Source organism: Phragmites australis, chromosome 9 (genome assembly GCF_958298935.1).
Source record: "Phragmites australis chromosome 9, lpPhrAust1.1, whole genome shotgun sequence".
In the NCBI taxonomy this organism is placed as follows: domain Eukaryota; kingdom Viridiplantae; phylum Streptophyta; class Magnoliopsida; order Poales; family Poaceae; genus Phragmites; species Phragmites australis.
In genome coordinates, this window is record NC_084929.1 from 9147613 (window position 1) to 9168802 (window position 21190).

The window sequence follows — 21190 nt, forward strand, 5'->3', positions numbered from 1 at the left end:
GCTCGACCATCAATCGAGCGTGGGAAGTTATGAGCCAGCACTGATGCTTCATCAGTGCCGGTTTGTGCCTAACCGGCACTGATGGGGCGGCACGGATGACTATTTCTGTTGTAGTGATGCAGAATGGTGGAGCGACGTCTTTGCCGCTCCGCAGCCTGCAGCAGAACTTCGACCTCGCCTCCATGACCAACTTTTATTTCAATTGATTGATATATGTTGCTCCATTCAATTAACTAGGTATGTGCATATGGAGAACTAACAATCGTATCTTCACTAGTTTGAAGGTTTACAGCTAAATTAACAACTCCTGTGTAGCATGATTCATGGTGAGAATGAGGAATAAGAAAGCATCAGAAATATTGGATATAGAAACATGGATCAAGCAATATCTGAGTTGTGAATAAAGATTAATTACATCACATAGGTGTTTCCAAGCCTTAATAATTCATGAGATGAAATTGTGCATGCATAAACATGAAGAAGTTGTACTAGTTATATATAAAGTTTCACAGTTCTATGTCTCGAGGCTTTCACTTGCAGGCGCATCACAGTCTAGAACTTTAGATCTCCAAGGGTCCATTTTCCATCTGGAAGAAAGAAAGACAACAAAAACTACAGTAAGATATACCCTTGGGAAATTTTGCATAACTGTTGTATGCTTCTAACAAAACAAACTTCTCTGCGTGAGCATGTGCACCTTTACAAATAATCATCAAACTAAAAAAAGTGGAGCGAGTTACTACATCAATTGTCCTATCCTACAAAGTGGTTCAAAGGGGGAAAGTATATAATAAAGTAACAAACCCATAATCCCTTTTTTTCCTGTTATAGCATGTATGGACCTGACAGATAGAAACTTTATGAATTATGAAATAATAATAATGGATTATTTTATTTTTAGCATGTCTCCTTTTAGAATTTTTGTCTTACGATCAGTTTATATATATGTCATTGAACAATTGACATGATTTTACTGATAAGGCGGTGAATGTTTGATATTTCACAATTATATAAAAAATTGAGAGACGTACATTTAAATACGTGCATATAAATATATAGTAGATGAAAATCTTACCTAAGTTGAAGACTTTGCGGTCTTCCTGCTGGGAGTAATATTCAGGCTGCTGCATGATGTTGAATTGCAGGAAGCTTCTTATTGGATCATAAGGAATGAAACCTTGCTGGCACTCGCTCGTCGATGGCGCCTCCATCATGTTCACAGTCGGCTGCTGCCTCCTTTCGTTCTCATCAAACTACATTTGTGTGATAACTTCGAATTTCAGTGAGTGCAGTTTAATTCATTTAGAGTAATCACAAGATTATGTACTAACCTTGCTCTTCAAGTACAAGTTGTCATTCTGCAGCTCCATTTCCTGAAAAGTTCAGATTCATGTTGTTATTTGTGGAAAAGCAAGAATTTGTGAGAGGAAAAAAATGATCTTAGTTTTGCGCTTTACCCTTTTCTGCATATACTCGAGTTCAGAAGACAACAATTCGTTCTGCAGTAATGAAATGCTCATGAATTAAGCAAACAAAATAGTTTTTTTAAACACAACTCAGTGTGTGATAATAAGGCATTGTACCTTTCTTGCTCTAATCTTTCCCAGGCCTTTGTCCAACCTAGCCTCCAGCTGCTTAAGGTCCCTGTGGCTCATGGTTGTGATAGAATCACCTATCAAGGTCCTGAAACATCGATGTATGAGCTAAGTCACCAAATGAGTACATGTTAAGTTGATTAGTGAGATGTGCTCGATAAGTTTTTATGAACACTGGACCTGTTGGAGTTCTGCAAGTTGGTGATTAGCTGCCTCAGCTTAGCAGATTCCTGCTTGTAGTGCTGCAAGTTTGTAATTTGAGTACAATTACTAATATTTCATAGTGCTGTTGACTGTAATTGATAAATGTCAGTTAAAGTCATGCATATTTACAGCAGACTAGTGAAACTGTAGCTTAAAATCAGAACTCATTATTAGGAAGTCCTGAAGATAATACTGTTTTGATGGGATTCCCCCATTATGAAAATGGGACGTCTCAACTCTGAAGGGTGTCATGTGTCAAATGCAAAATATTCATCCATTTTAGTTATTTCATGCAAAGCTTTTTGTAGGAAAAAGAAAGTCCACGCAATACTAAAATTCCATTTCATCACATTAGCCTTCATATGTAAAGCTCCCCCACATAAAGCAGTTCTGACGGATGTAATCCTTGATCTTCTCTGCGCGCTGCGCACATTGCATCGTGGAGACGGCCTCCGGTTGGGTCTCTTAAACTCATCACTGATCAAATGACTATAGGCCAATAAGACTTATATACAGCTTCGCAAAACTTGTTGCCAAGCTAATGGCAAACTGGCTCGCCCCAAGAATCAGTACCATCGTCTCTCCAAATCAAAGTGCATTTGTGCATGGCCAGTCGATCCATGATAATTTTTTGCTTGTGCAACAGACGATAAAATTCTTACGTCGTCAAAAAGAACCAAGGATCCTAATGAAGCTAGACACTTCTAAGGCTTTTGATTCTATGTCTTGGTCATTTTTGCTTGAGGTACTCTCTCATCTTTGTTTCCAGCATAAATGGTGCAACTTGCTCAGTGCTCTTGTTTCTACTTCAAGCACTCGAGTGCTAGTCAATGGGGAGCCTAGAGAAGTAATTGAACATCGCCAAGGGCTACGGCAAGGGGATCCGTTCTCTCGAATGTTATTCATCATCACTATGGATGTTCTAAATGCCATGATTGTTAAGGCCAGTGAGGAAGGCTTCTTGCAGCCTCCGACGTCCCATCCCCTTAGCCATCAGGTATCAATGTGTGCTGATGATGTCATTCTGTTTCTCAGACCAACAACAATTGTACTTGATGTTATGATGAGTATTCTTGACAAATTCGGAGAGGCTTCAGTGATGCAGACTAACATGCAGAAGAGTTCGGAGATTTCCATCCAATGCCAAGAACATGACACTGAAGAAGTGAAAGCGATTGTGCTTGCGCAGTTACATCCTTCTCCTGCCGATACCTAGGGCTTCCCCTTTCGGTAAAGAAGCTAACTAAGGCCGACCTCCTCCCACTGCTGGACAGAATTGTGGATAGCATACGCCCTAGATAGCTGATCTTAAGACGAAGGCATGATGCGTAACCTTGGTCAGTGCAGTACTAACTGCCATCCCCATTTACCATATGATCGCCTTGGGCATTCCTAAATGGGCGATAAAGGCAATAGACAAGATGCGTCATGGTTTTCTTTGGAAAGGAAGAAAAGAAGCTAATATGGGTAATTGTCTCATCGCATGGCAGCGAGTGTGCTACCCTTTGAATCTGGGCAGACTCGGCATTCATGGCATGCAAAAATTGGGTTGGGCTCTATGGATGAGATGGCTTTGGTTAAAGAAGTCTGAGCCAGAACGACCATGGGCAGGCCTTGACCTACCGGTGAATGTGAATGCTAATGCCAAGGCCCTGTTTGAGATCTCAGTCACAACAATAGTTGGTGATAGCACCACTGTATTGTTTTGGACCGATCGTTGGATTCATGGTAACTCTATCCAAGACTTGGCACTGGCACTTATAGCTTTCATATCGAGACAGATTCAATCTCAGTGGATGGTCTCTCATAATTTGGAAGATCCCAGCTGGGTACGTGATATAAAAGGAGGCTTATCTATAGCTGCTTTGTTTCAGTACCAACAGCTATGGGATTTCTCTAACATTTTGTGCTACATCCTGCAGAGACCGATCATCACACATGGCTACGGGATCCCTAATGCCAATTCAGCACACAATCGGCCACTACTATAGAACAAGGCATATATGCTGGCCCATCACTGCTGGTTCCTTACGGGTCGGAAGTGATAGTGCATCACTGTCAGTTCATAGGTCGCGTGGGAAGAACAAGCTATCGTGGATTATGAACCAGCAGTGATAAAGGAAATCACTACCGGCCAATGGCTTGAGCCGGCAGTGATGCCCAGCTGCCTTATCACTATCGACTGAAACCATCGACCGACAGTGATAGCTCAACATCACTGCCAGCTGGTGGGATGAGACGGCAGTGATGAGTACAGTATAAGCAGTGGCCCTCCCCCAAGCCCGAGCACAGCACCGTCCCCAGCAGCTTTCATCGCCCTCATGGATGCATCATCGTTTTTGAGCACTCTCCATCCAATTCCATTGCACAGTGAGCTTCACAGTGCCATACCTAATCTTTTGTTTGCACTAGTTCGATCGTAGCCCGTCGTCGGCCCAGTGCTCACCAGCCGCCACCGCGAACTCGCCCACCTCACCAACAAACATTGGGCCATGAGCCACCTCTGCCCAAGTCGAACGCACGGTGAGCTTCACCGCAGTAAAGGGAACCTCGCCGCTCCCTTCCCTTCTACTCTCTCCCTCTAGAGCATGCCACCACCATCAACCTAGCTACACCGCCCGCCATGGTCACTGTCGGCTTTGCTTGCCGCCGTACATGCCGCCGCTGACCCCTCAAACGAGTTCGCCATAGTACGTTGAGCATTTTGGTACCCCTCCCTGGCCAAGCTCCGCCGCCGTTCACCTCTGGCAACCGGTCAAAGTGGAAAATCCGGAAAATGCCAAAAGGAATATTAGTTGTATTGATAAATCGGCTGAAATAATCTATAATTTGTAGAAAAATATCTAGAGCTCAGAAAAATATGAAACCAAATTTGTTAGTTTTTTTTGTTATGATCTACATGATACAAATACATGCATGCATTAAACGTCCACTGAAATACCTCTATTTCATTAAATATGTTGTAATTTGTTAATCCATAATTAAATCTTGAAATATCCAAAATTGGTCAATCCAACTTTGTTAATCTTATTTTGTCACACTCTGTATAGGAAAAATATATTTCGAGCATGAAATTCTTGTTTAGCACTAATTCTTTATTAATCTTGATTAAGCCTTTTAAACTTAATTCATTTTTATAGAAATGAATAAAAATCATAAAATGTGAAACTAATTTTTTTGTCTTCTCTATGTAGACCTTACACAGTAAAAATACCTTGAAATATCCAAAATTGGTCAATCCAACTTTGTTAATCTTATTTTGTTATGCTCTATATAAGAAAAATATATTTCGAGCATGAAATGCTTGTTTAGCACTAATTCTTTATTAATCTTGATTAAGCCTTTTAAACTTGATTCATTTCTATAGAAATGAATAAAAATCATAAAATGTGAAACTAATTTTTTTTGTCTTCTCTATGTAGACCTTACACAGTAAAAATACCTTTTGCCATGTTGAGTACTTCTCTCATGTAGTTTGTTTGAACTACCTCATATAATTTTGGATTTAAAAATAAAAAGCATGTAATTTGGTTAATTAAGTGGGCAAATGAACCCCAATTCATGTGATTCTTCCTCTACTGTATTCATAACCTCATGCACTACATCTCTACCATATTTCATGCCATTTGAATCACATCACGTGACATTTCATTCATTCTCATTTCGATGCACTTTATTGCTCTTTAGAGAAAAATGTCGCGGAGTGTCATGAGGTTGATCCTGAGGGTGAATGTGCTATTTAATTTTGATAAGTTATCGCTATATGTATATCATGCATATAAGGGTTCAATGACAAAGAAAATTTTAGGGATGACACCAACAAAAACTCATCAGACCCAGCTAACAAGGAGGAGCGCCACGTGGCTCTTCAAGGAAAAAGAAGGATTGTCGAAGTGGAGAATGTCGTTGATGAGGAAGACTACAATCAAATTCAACGCGCTACCTCCTTTCGGAGAGAATGTCGACCTAGGTCCCATGGAAGACACTGACGAACCTCCATATGTACGCTGTGATCATAATGAAGGGCAAATTGTTAAGACAAAGTAGCTAAATTATATTAATTACTATATATATGAATTTACTTTAGATGCAATTATACCTCACTTATGTTATGGAAGCTCCAATTTGTAGTCTATGGTGGAAGATATCTTTATTATTGAGCATATTGATTTTTTATTTTTAATGAATTAGCAATAGCACAAGCACTAGTGCTATGTATTACTATTTTTTATTTTTAATGAATTAGCAATAGCACTAGCATATGGCTATTTGCATATTACATTATTTACATTAGCTATAATTATGAGTGTATTTATTTTCAATTTTTAATGATTTAAAATATTTATTGATAAAATTAAGATATATAGCAAGCCCCAATAATAGAACTTAGGAATGAACATATTTATTTTAATTTTTTATTGAATAATTTTTTTGCATTAGGATTTTAGGTCAATGGAATATTAATAAACATAGATAGTACAAACTAATTCGAAAACACTTGAGTAGCGTAGCGGTTTAATTATTCGATCTTACTTGGGGTAGGTCTTGGGTTTGAGTCTCGGCGGGCGTGCGTGTGCACAACTAAAACAAATTTTTTGCACCCTGGACCTGCAGAAGTCCTCCCCTATAAAAGTGCTCAGAGCCTGTGTCCTCTAACACTAAGAAAATTTTCCCCTTCCTAGCCTGTGCCATCCGCTGAATCGCTTCCCGACACCAAGGAGTCTGCGCTGCCATGCCCTATGCTGTCATCCACCACCGCTGTCACCGAGGACCACCACCCCGAAGTCGAGGAGCTCGTTGCATCCTCCGCAACGCTAAGAAGCCAATGCTGCTATGCCTATGCCATCGTCCACTGGCACCGTCGCCGAGGACCACCACCTCCACCTCGATAAGCACCCTGACACTGAGGAGTCCATGCTACCATGCCTTGCACCCTCGTCCACCACCACCGTCATCGTGGACAACCACTCCAACGTTGAGGTAGGCCTCCTGACTCCCCCTCTGTCTCCTTCTCCCCTCTGATTCCTAGGGTTTTAGCGCAAGTTCATACTGATTCATGGCCATCTACTTGTGTGTTCGAATTATAAGAACATATGCTTTTGTGCTGGTCCTTTTGTGTGTTAAAATGATAAGAATAGATGCTGCTTTGGTCCTTATGTGTGCTCAAATGATAAGAACACATATGCTGCCTCAATCCTTTTGTATGTTCAAATGATAAGAATAGATGTTGCTTGTGGTCCTTTTGTGTGTTCAAATGATAAGAACAGATGTTGCTTGTGGTCATTTTGTGTGTTCAAATGATAAGAACAGATATGCTGCATCGGTCCTTTTGTGTGTTCAAATGATAAGAATAGATATTGCTTGTGGTCCTTTTGTGTGTTCAATGATAAGAATAGATACTTCTTGTGTTCCTTTTGTGTGTTCAATGATAAGAGCAGGTATGCTGCCTTGGTCCTTTTGTGTGTTCAAATGATGAGAATAGATGCTGTTTATGGTCCTTTTGTGTGTTCAAATGATAAGAAAAGATATGCTGCCTCGGTCCTTTTGTGTGTTCAAATGATAGGAACATATAATGCATTGGTCCTTTTATGTGTTCAAATGATGCTCGTGAGTATTTCCCCTCTTCTGTTCTGGACAGTATTGATACATATTCCCTTTTCTCGATAATAAATTGAAACATTGAGACTGGGCAATTTACTGAGTACAATAGTTTAGACATGTGATTCTCTAGTTGTCTGATATTTGTTGTAGCCCCTGGTGAGACTTGTTAATGGTTCTTGTTGGTCTGTACCTGTGTACCGAGATATATTTCTTATGTTGTCTCTGTAGTGGGCTACCTATTTTAATTTGATCCCTGGATGGTGTGTTGCTATAAGTTTAGAGATTGATTAGCATATCAGATTTTGGAGAAGAAAGTTGATTCATCCTTTTTGTTCTCTCATTACTTATTTGAATCCTATTGTTCAGTCTCTATTTCTATCTTGGCAGGAAATTGCTTGTCCTTTTTAGAATCTATGCTCTCTGATTTGGTACAGCAGCACTGTCCATGATGATATTGTGTGATCTTTGAGAATTCTGTCTAGGTTCTAATAACTAGATGATAACTTAGTAAATTATCCAGTCGTTGATGTACTCAATAGAATAATTAGGGGATAGGACCTTGATTGTCCTTGGCCAATTGTTTTTTATTTCCTGAGAGCACTTTTATATACCTACTGTCCAGTTCTTGCTATACACTAAGGTCGTATTTCGTTTTTACTCCTATTATGTGTTGTATTAAAAATTGCACTGTTTTCATACTTGTTTTTGTTTTTGCAAATCATGAATTTTGAAATCATACATATGAATACAAAGCTCGACTGGGATGGTTATTACACAAGTCCAAACAGTTGCGGCATACAATAGTCAAGACAGCTAGGCCGAGCTGAAATTGGCTACCTCTAAAAATAAGGAGAAATAAAGATGTCGTAATCCTAGTTCTTGTTGTAATCATTATTTTTCTATATAAGATAATATGACTTGTAAGATCAATGTGTCACTTGTCATTACCTTTGTGCCTATTTTGCTACGAAAGATGTGACTTCTTTTTGTTCAATGTTGTCATAATGTACTCAATTATAATATTGTATGTGTATGCATTATATCTATCGACTCCTTCATGGTTATCTCTCTTTCAACAGCCTCTCTCCCTCTCTCGTCGACTTTATCTCTATCTCCCTCCTTCCTCAACTCTTTATATGTAGAATATTCAACCGCCCATCATCATCGTATGCAGAACTTTCTAGAAAGGGATGACACCATCAATCACCGATCCGGCCTAGGTGCTAGAAGGAGTTGTAGTGCCGCTGTCAAACATTGAAGAAGGTAGCCCAAGCAACTACCTCAATTTGGACCAAACAGATGCCAATGAAGACGATGAGGTAATTCATAATTAGAAGAATGCATCTGTTCAACATATTATCGTATAGGTTCTTAATATTTTTTTTGCTTATGTGCAGATGCCTGATGCCCCTAAGGGTCATGACAATGAGCAATCCCAAGAGCGACATCATGCCCGAGGTCCCTCAAAGATGTCTACAGGATGATTTGTGATCACGGAGGTCTCACTAATAGGGAAGCCAACTGCACTAAAGAGATTTCTAGGTTCAAACAAGTCAGTCCGTGGGATAGCTATTAAGGATCACATGCCCATTAGCTCTAGAATATTATGGACTAATGAACGAGATGATCCGCATGTGGTTTCTGATTCAATCAAGAATGACATCCTATGGCCCAAGTTATTAGAGAGGTTCGAGTTCCCTGTAGAGATAGATATGGACGTAATTAAATAGAAGGTGCTAATGATTATAGGCCTTTCATTTAAGAATTGGAAGGGCACACTGAATAGAACCTATGTGCAGAAAGTTACAACACCATATTTCAGTAAATGGCAACAACTGGATGATCATTGGTAAGCCTTTATAGAGTACAAGTTGTCGGAAGAAGCAAAGAGGTTGAGTGAGATGAACAAAGAAAACTCGAAGAAGAACCTCTACCCCCACAAAGTCGGCTGTCGTGGGTACATGAGGAAAGAACGGTAGCGGCAACAATAGCTAAATGAACTACAAGAGAGAGGTATCATGCCTGAGACGAAGGGCTGGAGTGAATGATCGACGCGCTTCCTTCTTGGGAGGGGTGCTTCTTACTCGTCTGATGGAAGCTTATGCTCTACGACCTCCAAAGACTAGAAAGTGATGCAAACTCTTGCAAAAAAAAACTTGCAGAAGCCCACATGCAGTCTGCACAAGGCTCTTTCAAGTAATATAGAGATAGGGATGAGCTCACCTTGGCACTGGGAAACAAGGAGCACGGTGGTCGCACATGAGGCATTGGGATGATGGGTTGGAAATATGGATTCCCAGGTAGTGTCGACAGTTACAAGAGTTGAAAGAGATCCCAAGCAGAGCGAGATGTAGAATGAGAGGCACAATAAGCTAGGATGATGGAAATGCTTGAAAAAATGCTACAAAAGGGAAGTGAACATACAGAGGAAAAGATAGCACAAGCAGTACAACAAGCACTCATGCGTCAACGGGGCGCCATTGTAAGCAAACAAAAACGACCGACAATGTTTCCTAATGTTGCACGCTCCATCCCCGGTGGTTGTCAGAGTAGATATGCATCCACGAGAGTTCCAGGAGCTGACCCCATCACTTATCCCGTGGATCTCATCACAGCATGGACACCATGTGAACTACACATTGGTGCTAGAAACATTACCATCAATGTGGCATCCGGCGTGGCTTATCCCCGCGGCTCCTATGAACATTTGCACAGACGTTCGATACCGGAGGGCTACACCATGGTCAAAGTAGATGAGGCAATTGAGCAGTACAGTCATGTTGAGGTGGACTACCTTACAGAGGAGAGAGTGAACACTATAGGAGAGAATGAGCACACATTCATCGTGTGGGAGAAGGCCTACATAGTGTTTCCACCAGGGAAAGATACTGAGAGCATTTACTCTCCATGACACCCCGGTCCACCATCACCTCGAAGATCTCCCTCTCCTCAACCATCTCCTAAAAGAAGTCCACCTCCCCAAGCATCGCCTCGAAGAAGTCGTGGTAGAAGTGCACTTGCTGTTAGTGCACCTGGTCAGGAGGATCCTATTGTAGCCTTCGACCAGCTTTCGGAGTTGGTACCGTCGAACGACTCTTCAATAGAATGGTCTTCCAACGATGATGCGAAGGAAGAGCAAGAAGTAGCAGCCTGTAAGCGTGTCCAGGAGGAGGATGAGAGGCTGGCTCATCGGTTGTACGCCGTGGAGGAGCAAGAAGTAGCGTCTCGTAAGCATGCTTAGGAGGAGGATGAGAGGTTGGCCTGTCAGTGTGCTGTGGATGAGCACGAGAGGGTGGCCCGTCAATACGCTATGGAGGAGGTCGAAGGCTCAAACCGTAGTGACGTTCAGACGTTCGACTTCGACTTCTTTGACACGCCGGTGAGCCTAGAGCATAGGCAACGCTATGGTCTAGGCGCGGTCGGATCCTCTACTACACCACTATCGGCCCCCTAGCATCCCCGGACGTACACACACCACCAGCCGTCCGTGCAGAGACGCGGTCCACATCGTGGGAGAGGTAGAGAGATACTGGACTGGCTCAACTCGATCAACTTTTCAATGAGTTACTTGTGAGAACTATTACGTATATATGTGTGTTTGTTGATGCCCAGCACCTTCATTGTATGACATGAATTAATATTTATTAATGCAGGTGTCTTTATTATTAATTCATATTAAATATGTCTCATTGTATGCATGTATTAAGAGGGAGAGAGACGGAGAGATCGAGGAGAGAGAGGGAGGACAAAGAGGACACAGAGAGGGAGGACCAGGAGGAGAGGGGAGGGAGGCCGAAGAGGCAAAACACTGCCGGCTGAAGGCTCTAGCCGGCAGTGAAAACATCTTTCACTGCTAGTCCTCCGCGCCGACAGTGATAGTCCCCGACTATCACTGCCCATTACCTACTACTAGCTCCAAAACTAGTAGTGAAGGGGGTTTTGGAGCCGGCAATGATAGGGGGTTTTGCAGCAGTGGACCTATCTCTCCTTTTTCATTGGTAGTACATGCTTTGAACCATGGAAAAGCCTCTGGAAATCTTGGGCACCGTGCCGCTGTAAGTTATTTATCTGGTTTGCGATCCTCAATCGTTGCGGGATAGCGGATCGCTTGGCTCACCGTGGTATGCCTCATACAGAGAGCTATCCCCTCTATGACCAAGAGGACGAGACGGTTCAGCACATCTTGTGTTCTTGTGTCTTCACTCGAGAATTGTGGTACAGACTTCTCAGCCAAGTTGGATTGCAGCAGCTCGCACCATTCGATGTCTATGATAAATTTTCTAATTGGTTGCACCGAGCACAACAAAGGGCAGGCAAGGATAGGCGGAAAGTACTCAACACCTTGATCATCCTTGCAGCTTGGTGGTTATAGAAGCATCGCAATGATTGCATATTCAACGGCGCTGCCCCAAGAGTGGAGATCGTTCTACAAGAAATATCCGTGGAGGCTCGCCTATGGATCTCGGTAGGGGCTAGATGGCTGGCGACTCTATGGCATGACTAGACACTGGAGTTTTCTCTTGGCCGATTGGCGTATGTGTAGCTATGACTTGTTTTCGGTTTTGTTTTTTTTCGTGCTCGTTTGCTACTGCTTTTAGGGGCATTGTAAAGGGACCGGCTCTTTTCTTCTATCTATAATATAAAGGCGCGCAGCTCTTCTGCGTGTTCGAGAAAATAAATCTTGTAGTCTGATTTAGTTATTTCATGCAAAGCTACTGTTTCGGGGGGGAATATTCATGCAATACTAAAACTCCATTTCAGCATAAGCCTTCTTACGTAAAACCTCTTTGAAAAGCCCACACAAAAGGTACTGTTCAATTTTCTCTGTTTCTATATATATCGCTCCCATACATATATATTGTATATCTCTTATGTGCCTAAGTGCACTGTAGTTCACTGTTACGCCACCCCGCACTTATGATCCAAAAAATAGTATAGTTGCGACTCACAAGATAGGTCAGTTACTACAAACATATATGGTCGTAACTAAGTATCTTATCTAGTCGTAATTATGCACTTTTTATCATGTGATCGCAACTGGGTCACCTCTGCGTACACCCCCAATTACGATCTAAAAAGCAGTATAGTTGTTATCGTAACTAACTTTTTTATCATGTGATCGTAACTTAACTATCTTTGCTGTCGTAACTGACTATTTTTTCTTAGTTGTAACTGTGATCGCAACTGGGTCACCTCTGCGCACACCCTAGTTACGATCCAAAAAGTAGTATAGTTGCTATCGCAACTAACTTTTTTATCATGTGATCGTAACTCAACTATGTGTGCTATCGTAACTGACTATTTTCTTAGTCATAACCGGGGGTGGCGCAGTAGTAAATTACAATACTTCGCGTAATTATACATTTTTTATCATATGATCATAACTCACATATATGTGCCGTCGTAACTGATTAGTTTCTTAGTTGTAACTGGGTTGGTGCGAAGGTTGCTGCAGCAACTGAGGGTGGCGCAATGTAGTTCACTCTGTTGCGCCTAGACGCAGAATAGACTCGTTGTGTGTGTGTATATATATATATATAGCTTTTAGATTTCTTGAGTCTAAACATACTTCAAGTTCTGTTGCAAACTATCGGCTAACTAAATGTAACATTCACTAAATTTAAACCAGCAAAAAAGATTAAGAAGTGTCACAGCTTACAAAGCAGATCTAGAAAATTTATGCTATATATTGGCGTTTTCCCCACTAGTATGCAAAGTTTCCTCTTAATATTTCAAGCATGGAATAATCAGAGTTATCCAGAGGACAACTAAGGTACATATTATCTGCTGGTCAAAATAGGTACTCTTGGGGATTGCTACCACTGGGATTTCCAGTGTCTATTGCCCAGAACTTTAGGATGTCCAATCTGAAGATTTTGCTCAGAGAAATCATTTTTGACATTAGAGCACCGGTACAAGGAATGTTAACTATATACTATAGTAAGGTCAGAAGTAGGACTGCATGCTAATTAACATCTTGGGGGTCAGGTCAGAAATATTGTGTTGAGTGACATGATGTTACCTGGACGGTGATCTCTGCAACTGTACTAGCGTTGGAGGTGTCACTTGTCTTCTTGTACCTCTCAATAGTTGCTTGCACGCTGCAGACGTTACATTACACGAGTTATATTAGTACGTACATATCTAAATAACGATGACGTACGAAGATGGAACTTTCTGTGTGAACAAATATTGCATATGCTGGAAGGAGGTAAAAATCCCAAAAATCATGTCACAGCGCACATCACAATTTCCAGAAAAAGATCGATAAACAATACTAAAAAGTTTATTACGACAAAGAATATGGAGTTTCAGCAAAGATAATCAGTAAACTTCAATGGCCTTACTGAATACTACTTCCGTGTTCTTATTTGTCCTTTTTGACTTTTCGCGGTCTTCGAAATATAATTTTGACTATAACTTTATATCAATATACACTAATAAATTTATATTTTTATTAAAACATTTGTAAGGACAAATCTAGTGATATAATTTTCATATAGTCAATCTTGACAACTTTAGACATAATAGTGATCAAACGTTTGGAAGTTTGACCCCAAAGATTTTAAAAGAACAAATAAAAAAGAACAGATGGAGTAGTTATTTGCGTGAAACTGATTGTGAAGAAATGTCAGTTCAATTTCCAGTTACTGAAAGTTTTGATATGAGCCATCAGTAGTCCATATCAAACCAAAAACAGACTTGTAATTCTCAGTTGCATGCCATAACCTACAGGAACTACAGTACACACAGTTGCCCTCTATTGCCTTGAAGAACAAATGTGGAACCCGGCCCGCAGGTTCGATCGGGCAAGAATGAATATACAAAAGTACAACGCATGTCCTGTTGGTCCAAGAGATGAGCTACCTCTACATATCTTCCATGCATGGGTTAGTTGCCACAGTGGTTTTGCTCTTAATTTACCGAGGGCTTCTTGTATTCCCTGATTGAATTGGACTTTTGGGAGCACAATGTCCTGTAGTCGTCCATATATTACATGTGATTCTGGTATCGTTTTTCATAGTTCAAAATAATACTTTTGTTGTGATTATATTTTTATGTTACTGAATTTGCTTATTAGCAAGCAAGTTCCACATTTTCATGGTCCAATATAATCAATTCAGACCTCAAAGACACCTAGCCACACTGACATGCTATTCAGCTACCTGCTTTTTGTTTGCTCAGCATACTTTTATCCCAGCACATTTTCAAGGAATTGCTCAAAATCACATCCAAACAAGCCAAATATCTCTCCAAAACAATTGAAACAGAAAGAAGAAAGAAGATTGTGCCATCCTATTGGCACCACCTAGCTCATCAAAAAATAGAAATAATGCCATGGTAATGACTTACAGACTAGTTGCTGCAGTCCTACTGCTTTATATTTATTTTTCCAAAACAAAACACATCATTGCTTTTAGTAATATTGTTTTGCCAATTAAGATATTGGCAATATGCTTTAACCGTATAAATAACTGAATCCTCACAAAAACATTACTAGGACACATTTCTACACCCATGTCAAAAATAATATTGGGGCCTTGGGGGTGTGTATAGTCAATACTCATATTTATCATACCAAACTGAGTGACGCTCTTCTGACTAAGATGCACAGCAAAATATCCCAAGGAAACAAATATCAATAATAAAAACCTTAATCCACTCAACCCAAAAACGTAACAGAGCATGAATTTGCAATTGACTAATTTGATGTCATTCATAATTCATTTGATTATTGACACCAACATAGTCAGTGTTTTGAAGTCAACAACTAATTAAGTGGGGGAGTAACCACATTTTTGTACGTCATAATTAGTATGGAAATATGTGATACTTCAGCTGCATATTAAAATTTCTCAGAAAAAGCTTGAGTGCTTCAAGGAAACGAATAAAACTACAAAATTCTACAAATCATGGAGTTCAAGGATTGATCTGAACATATTCATTAGTACTCAGCTTATTAGATATCTAGTAATCCTGAGTAGTGACTGTTGTTAGTACTTGACTAATAATGTTCACCTTCTAGCAGAGCATGCAAAACAAGTGCTGCTTACTGGATTTAATATCTAATTATTCAAAGAGGTTAGCACAACTGTAATTGCACTACCAGCATAGTTCACTAGTTTTGTAGTGCAGATGCTTAGAACTTAAGTGCAGTTTGAACCTCAGGTAATCCGCATTTAATCAGTACTACAATGCCCTCATGAAAAATTAATCATTGCAACAAACTAAAGATGTTTTTGGAACAGAATTTTTTGACAATCTGAAATCGAAGCTTGTAATTAAGCTACTAGATCTAGGGAAAGTTCAATCCTGATGAGAATTTAATACTTAAGGATTAAGGATTTACTAGAAATACAGTATATCATGAAGATAGATCACCATATTGTACACGTCATTCATCTGATACGGTAAGTTTAATAACCACCATGAGACAGGCAGTTCATCATATTCTACACAAAAATTATCCTCAGATTATGAAAGAGTTCTTCAGATATTCAGAAGTATGGTACGTCTTCCCACCCACCTTTATAAGGAGGGGAGGGGGCACGCCCAAGTGAGGATGAAAGGGAAGTGAGGTTGGAAGCCAGAAGCCGAATAAGAAATACAATGCAAGCCTAGCCAGATAGAAACATAAACAATCCAATGAGATCCACACCAAATTCGAGCCACGGTTAGATTCATCTGACAATAGCTTTAGGATTTAGAACACAAGAGAACTCACTAAGATCCTTAAAATTAGTTAGATATAGATGCACCCCTATCATAATTGTCTTCTCTTGAGATTAATTAAGGTAGAATAGGACATATGACTATTGTCCTAAGAGAGTTGAACTTGCATAAAATCTCGTGTTCTCATCTTCGATACACATATAGTTGATGAACATGTATCTCTATTTTAAATAAGTATTTACATAATCAACTTTACTAATCATCAACAAATCCCTTTTCAAGAATGTCGAAAAATTTGACAACATATTTAGCTGTTGATCTAATTAAAATAAGCAAAAAGTGAGGTTAATTGCAGCATTTATTTTGGGAGTAAGAAATTAGCCAGAATCAAAATGTAATGGTTCATAAATTATCAACCGGTCTTTTTGGGTAGATGTTTTTGTCTTCTTTGCAGAAGATGCATGAGTTACAAGCTGAGCCTGAGCCAGCTCTTAAACTTCGGGGTCAGCCACTTATCCAAATAATAACCATCTTTTTATTAGATAAAGGAATAATAGAAAACAAAGATTAAAGAATATTTATGATACTGTGATGAAAAAACAGGAAACAAGGGGCTAAAAGTCTCTGTAAGAATGATTACACGCATGTTGTGAAAAGTAATAGTCTCCCAAAAGGATATATATGGGTTTCATGATATTGGCGGTGATCGCCACAAGCCAAAATTGTGTTTCAGTTCTCAATAGGCATTTATATCCATGTATTATTGCAACAAATAAATTAGACAGACAAGACCACTTGATCAAATCATGAACCCAAGCCTGTGTCCATCCATCAGTTCTGCAATTTTAAATTGCCATACACAAAATAACAAAGAACTGTCATATCACTTCTATTCCCTCCCAAAGAGAATGCTTCAAAGTCAGTCAAATGAGAGAAAATATCACATTCACATCCCCAATAAATGGCATATAATGGTCAATGGTGCAAACTACTATTTCCAAGGACCAAGGGAGTGAGAGGAAAAGAAGAGCATCTCTGTCCCTCTCCCCTCTCTCTCTAAAAGAAATAGTTAAATTGATTTTCCTCACTGAAGAACAAAACCTTAGCATCTTCGAGCGTGCTATTGGCTGGCAGAGCCAGCATGAATTGCCCGCACAAAGAGCCCATACCATGATTGGCTGCAAGAAGTGAACATTTATCTATTACCCAATGGTTACAGAGAGAGAGAGAGAGGCCAGGGTCTGAGCTAGCTTTTACCCAGCCTAGCTCAGCTTGTAGTCCCCCGATGCAAAACTGACCAAGGTACTGACCATGCCATTGGTCCCGCATGCACAGGCTCTGCCTTCACATCACACAAAGTTGCAAACACACAAACAGAAATGGAGAGACCTACAGTATGCAAAACTTTCCTGTTTTTGGCGCAATTGCTTTGTGAAGAGGAATTGCACACTTCACGCTTGCTCAGATTGGTGGACAATACATGGAATCACCTAGAGGAAATATAGCTCTAATCAACTATGATTAAGTTTGGCACAATCTAGGAGCACTTTTTATCAAATAAATTCTAAATCCTGATAACAAATACAACTCTGGTTCTTAATTGTTCAATATTTTACCTTCATTTTGATGTCACATATAAAACCACGAGGTATTGTAGTTCTTAAAAGTAGATTTGTTGTAAACGAAAAGTTATTTTTTAAATCACATTTTGTGCTGTGCTTCTAGATGGAAAAAATCAAAAAAATCAAGTATAAATCTATATAGCTTGGTACCATTTTTATATTGTATAGAAAGGGATCATACAATATTAAATGTGAGGAGCTAATATTATTACCTGAGATACCAATACCCAATGATCCAACCCAAAGTCTTGAACAAATAACATGATTGTGTAGCAGACCATTCTTTGTATTTTGGATGTCAAATTATTCATACAATCGCATGGACTGAATCCCATCTCATCAAGACTTGTGATCCATGAACCTATGCGTATATTTTTAGTTATGACTTGAGTGTGTGCAAAACATTAGGAACCAGTTTGGTTATTATTGCATTCCAATTTTCTCTGGCCATTTTCTTCTGTACCAGTACCACTGCCTTGTTTTATTGGCAGGTCATAAAAACCACAGTGCTGGTGTCAGAGGGGGGCAGAGGCCAGAGCTCTCGTGATGGGCATCCGGTTAACATATGCAACACAGCACACACATGCATGGCTCTGCTCCGATCAGGAGACAAGAGCCATCACACGCAGGGACAACAGTAAGAGATGATGATGGGGCACATGGGATGAAACCGTATGAGAGAGAAAGAGAGAGAAAGAAACCCTAACCCTAACATCATATTTTTTACCTCTCTGTCTCTCTCACACACATGTACACGATCTTGCATACAGTTACCGAGTTACTACACACACCCAAAGCTAAGAGAGAAAAAAATAGGCTAGATCTGCTTCTTCACAACCAAAGAAACAAAAGTTGAAGAGGAAGATGAGAGGGAAAGAAAAGGAATTAATTTTATGTGAATATGTTTGCGATAAACTATGAGGTATGAGAGATCTAGGCATTCCTCTCTCTCCTCCCTTCCTCTCTATCTCTCTCAGGGATAGAAGGGAAAGGACATAAATGGAGCAAGAAAAGAAGAGGACCCTCAAGCCAAAGCAAACGCAGACACCCATCACACATAAGGAAAGCTCAGAAGCAGCATGTACATGCTCCACAAAGCATACACTGCGGTGAATCTATCTAGGCATTTAGCTCACATCACAGAAACACAAAAGAAACTGGAAAAGGAACCACAACATCACACACAGATGTAGGAACACACCAAGAAACCGTTGCAATTCCTTTCACCCTTGCTAGTTGCTACCCTCTCTCCAGTAGCACAAAAATAAACAAGGCAGTTAATAAACAGAAACTTGTAACAAAAGATGCAGCTTTTCCTTTCACCTTGCCTCCAATTCGGACAAGGTCAGAAGAATTCAGAAAAACACCATGCTGAGATGTCGCATAGACTCACATAGCCTTTGCTTGGTGATTATGCGTATATATGCAGAAAATGGAGAACGACTCACCTGTTGTTGGAGTACTCATAGAGGCGCCCACGGCTTGAGAAGACGATGAGGGCGATCTCGGCGTCGCAGAGCACGGAGAGCTCATACGCCTTCTTGAGGAGGCCGTTGCGGCGCTTGCAGAAGGTGACCTGCCGGTTGGTCGTGTTCTCGATGCGCTTGATCTCAACCTTTCCCCTCCCCATTTTCGAGTTCTCTGCAGCAGCCCCAACAGAACCCAAGGCCGGAGACACCGGCTCCTTCAACTTGAGGCCCGCAGAAGTCAAGGTAGACTGCGCCCAGAAACCACACTGCTAGTAATTAAAAAATTGCAACACAAGGGGGGTTGTACATATAAGATGGATCGATCTGCAGCAAAAAAGGAGCAAGCTTGAAGGCAAGAAGCAATTACCATTATGTCTGAGGATGGTGTAGCCTGCTCTTCTTGGATATGCATGCTATTTTCTCTTTTTTCCAGGCGGTAGATAGAGATAAAGAGAGGAGGAGATGGAGTAGTGGTGGTGGCTGGGAGCAGCCTCAATGGACCTTGGTGTTTCTTCCTCTTGGACTCTTCTTCCTTTCCCCTCTACCTCCTTTATATCTATGTACCAGCCTTTCTTTGCCTATTCTTTTTTTTTTTTGCCTTGGTGTTATTTGTGAACTGTAAGATTTGTATTAATTCACCATGATTTAGCAAACTTTTAGGTAATGAGGCCCGTTTGGAATGCGGGAGTCTCACGGGGTTCTAGCCGGAATTATATTGTTGCTGATAAATTCCTACGAAACTTCTACATCCCAAAATGGTGCTTGCTTGGGAGATGCAAACCATTGGGGAAATTTCGGAGCAGTTTCTTAGTTTCCTCTCACAGCTTATCTATGCTTTAGGAAAGTTAGCAGATAGAGAGGAAAGGCTTGGTTACTACAGCAACTCACTTATAAGTTACTTCCTCTTATCCTAAATATAAGTCTATTAGAATATTAACATAGTCTTCAATATAATATTTTTATTAATAATATCTATAAATATAAATTATATTAAATAAAAAATTATATATTATGAAAGTATTTTTTATGATGAATTTATAACATCAACCTTACATTATTGATCTATATATTTTTTTAGCTATTTATTATCAAAACTAAAAATGTTTGACTTATAACAAACATAAATGAACATACATTTGAGATCGGAGGTAGTATAACTTTGTAGGGCTAAGCTAATTAATTTTGTATTATCCCCCTTGACGATGACTATTAGGTAACTATCATATCCGAGTACTTTAGGGTTTCCTGTAATTCTCGGAACATATCTCTATCTCCGGGAAAAGAATCCCTAGATGAAAGGAAACCACTCGTATGAGCCCATGGTATCTTGTGAATAGAGGAGTTTATCTCTAAGAATGAAAATAAGACTCTAGATGACGTACGATATCCCCATATATATACGAAGGCTAGGGCCCCTACGGAGGACAGATCCATTAGAAGTGAATGCAAGCCATTACAATCAGAGCATACCGAGCAAGAAAGTCGCCGACTAGGTTTAGATCCATCTAGGCTAGCCATACCCCCTTGTAACAGGCTCTGTTTAATATAAGATAAATAGGATGTAGGGTTATTATCCTAAGTGAGGCTCGAACCTGTATAAAAATCCCTTTATTTTTTTCTATGATTCGTCTACTCAAAGCATCCCTAATCTATTCTACAAATTCATAAGATCGGTAGTTCATAAATCGTCGATAGCTAGCACTGTCCGTGAGGATTATGACAATAGGCGTTGAAGATTCTACATAGAAAATGACTTCGACTAACCAACACCAAAGACTGGATTTTCGGATGAGGAGTTCTAAAACAACTTTACCTCTCCTACCGATGAGCAGGTGATCGATCAAGTGGACTTCCACAAGGAACTCTCTGGTGACAACTTCAGCGATGAGATAAGTCGATTTATAGATCAATGTGCCTAGGATTACGGCATCAAGTTTGAACCACTCGGCTGCCAAGACGATGGTGAATGCCCTATTCACCATAAGCCAAGATCCTCCCCTGTAGATTTTGACAATATGGATTATCA

General features: G+C 40.1%; 1 protein-coding gene across 2 annotated transcripts; it reads right to left on the bottom strand.

Annotated features, from left to right (window-relative positions):
• Positions 1-378: 378 nt before the first annotated feature.
• LOC133929708 (MADS-box transcription factor 3-like) lies at positions 379-19674 on the bottom strand. 2 transcript variants are annotated; one of them, XM_062376496.1, is made up of 9 exons: positions 19532-19674; positions 19144-19412; positions 13423-13501; positions 1776-1837; positions 1584-1683; positions 1458-1499; positions 1332-1373; positions 1076-1253; positions 379-587 (listed from the first exon to the last, which is right to left on the bottom strand). In XM_062376496.1, the coding sequence occupies exons 1-9, from the start codon at positions 19574-19576 to the stop codon at positions 553-555; spliced, it is 852 nt and encodes a 283-aa protein (XP_062232480.1). In that variant the 5' UTR covers positions 19577-19674; the 3' UTR covers positions 379-552. The 2 variants fall into 2 exon arrangements, with proteins under 2 accessions (XP_062232480.1, XP_062232479.1); XM_062376495.1 differs by having other exon boundaries at positions 19144-19433.
• Positions 19675-21190: the final 1516 nt, after the last annotated feature.

Bases quoted from the DNA above. Each gene is read 5' to 3' on its own strand.
- LOC133929708 (XM_062376495.1), bottom strand. From the start codon at position 19,576: ATGCATATCCAAGAAGAGCAGGCTACACCATCCTCAGACATAATG. The intron at 1,374-1,457 runs GTAAAGCGCAAA...TGAACTTTTCAG, and splicing joins TCGAGTATATGCAGAAAAGG to GAAATGGAGCTGCAGAATGA. The intron at 1,254-1,331 runs GTTAGTACATAA...ACACAAATGTAG, and splicing joins ACTTGTACTTGAAGAGCAAG to TTTGATGAGAACGAAAGGAG.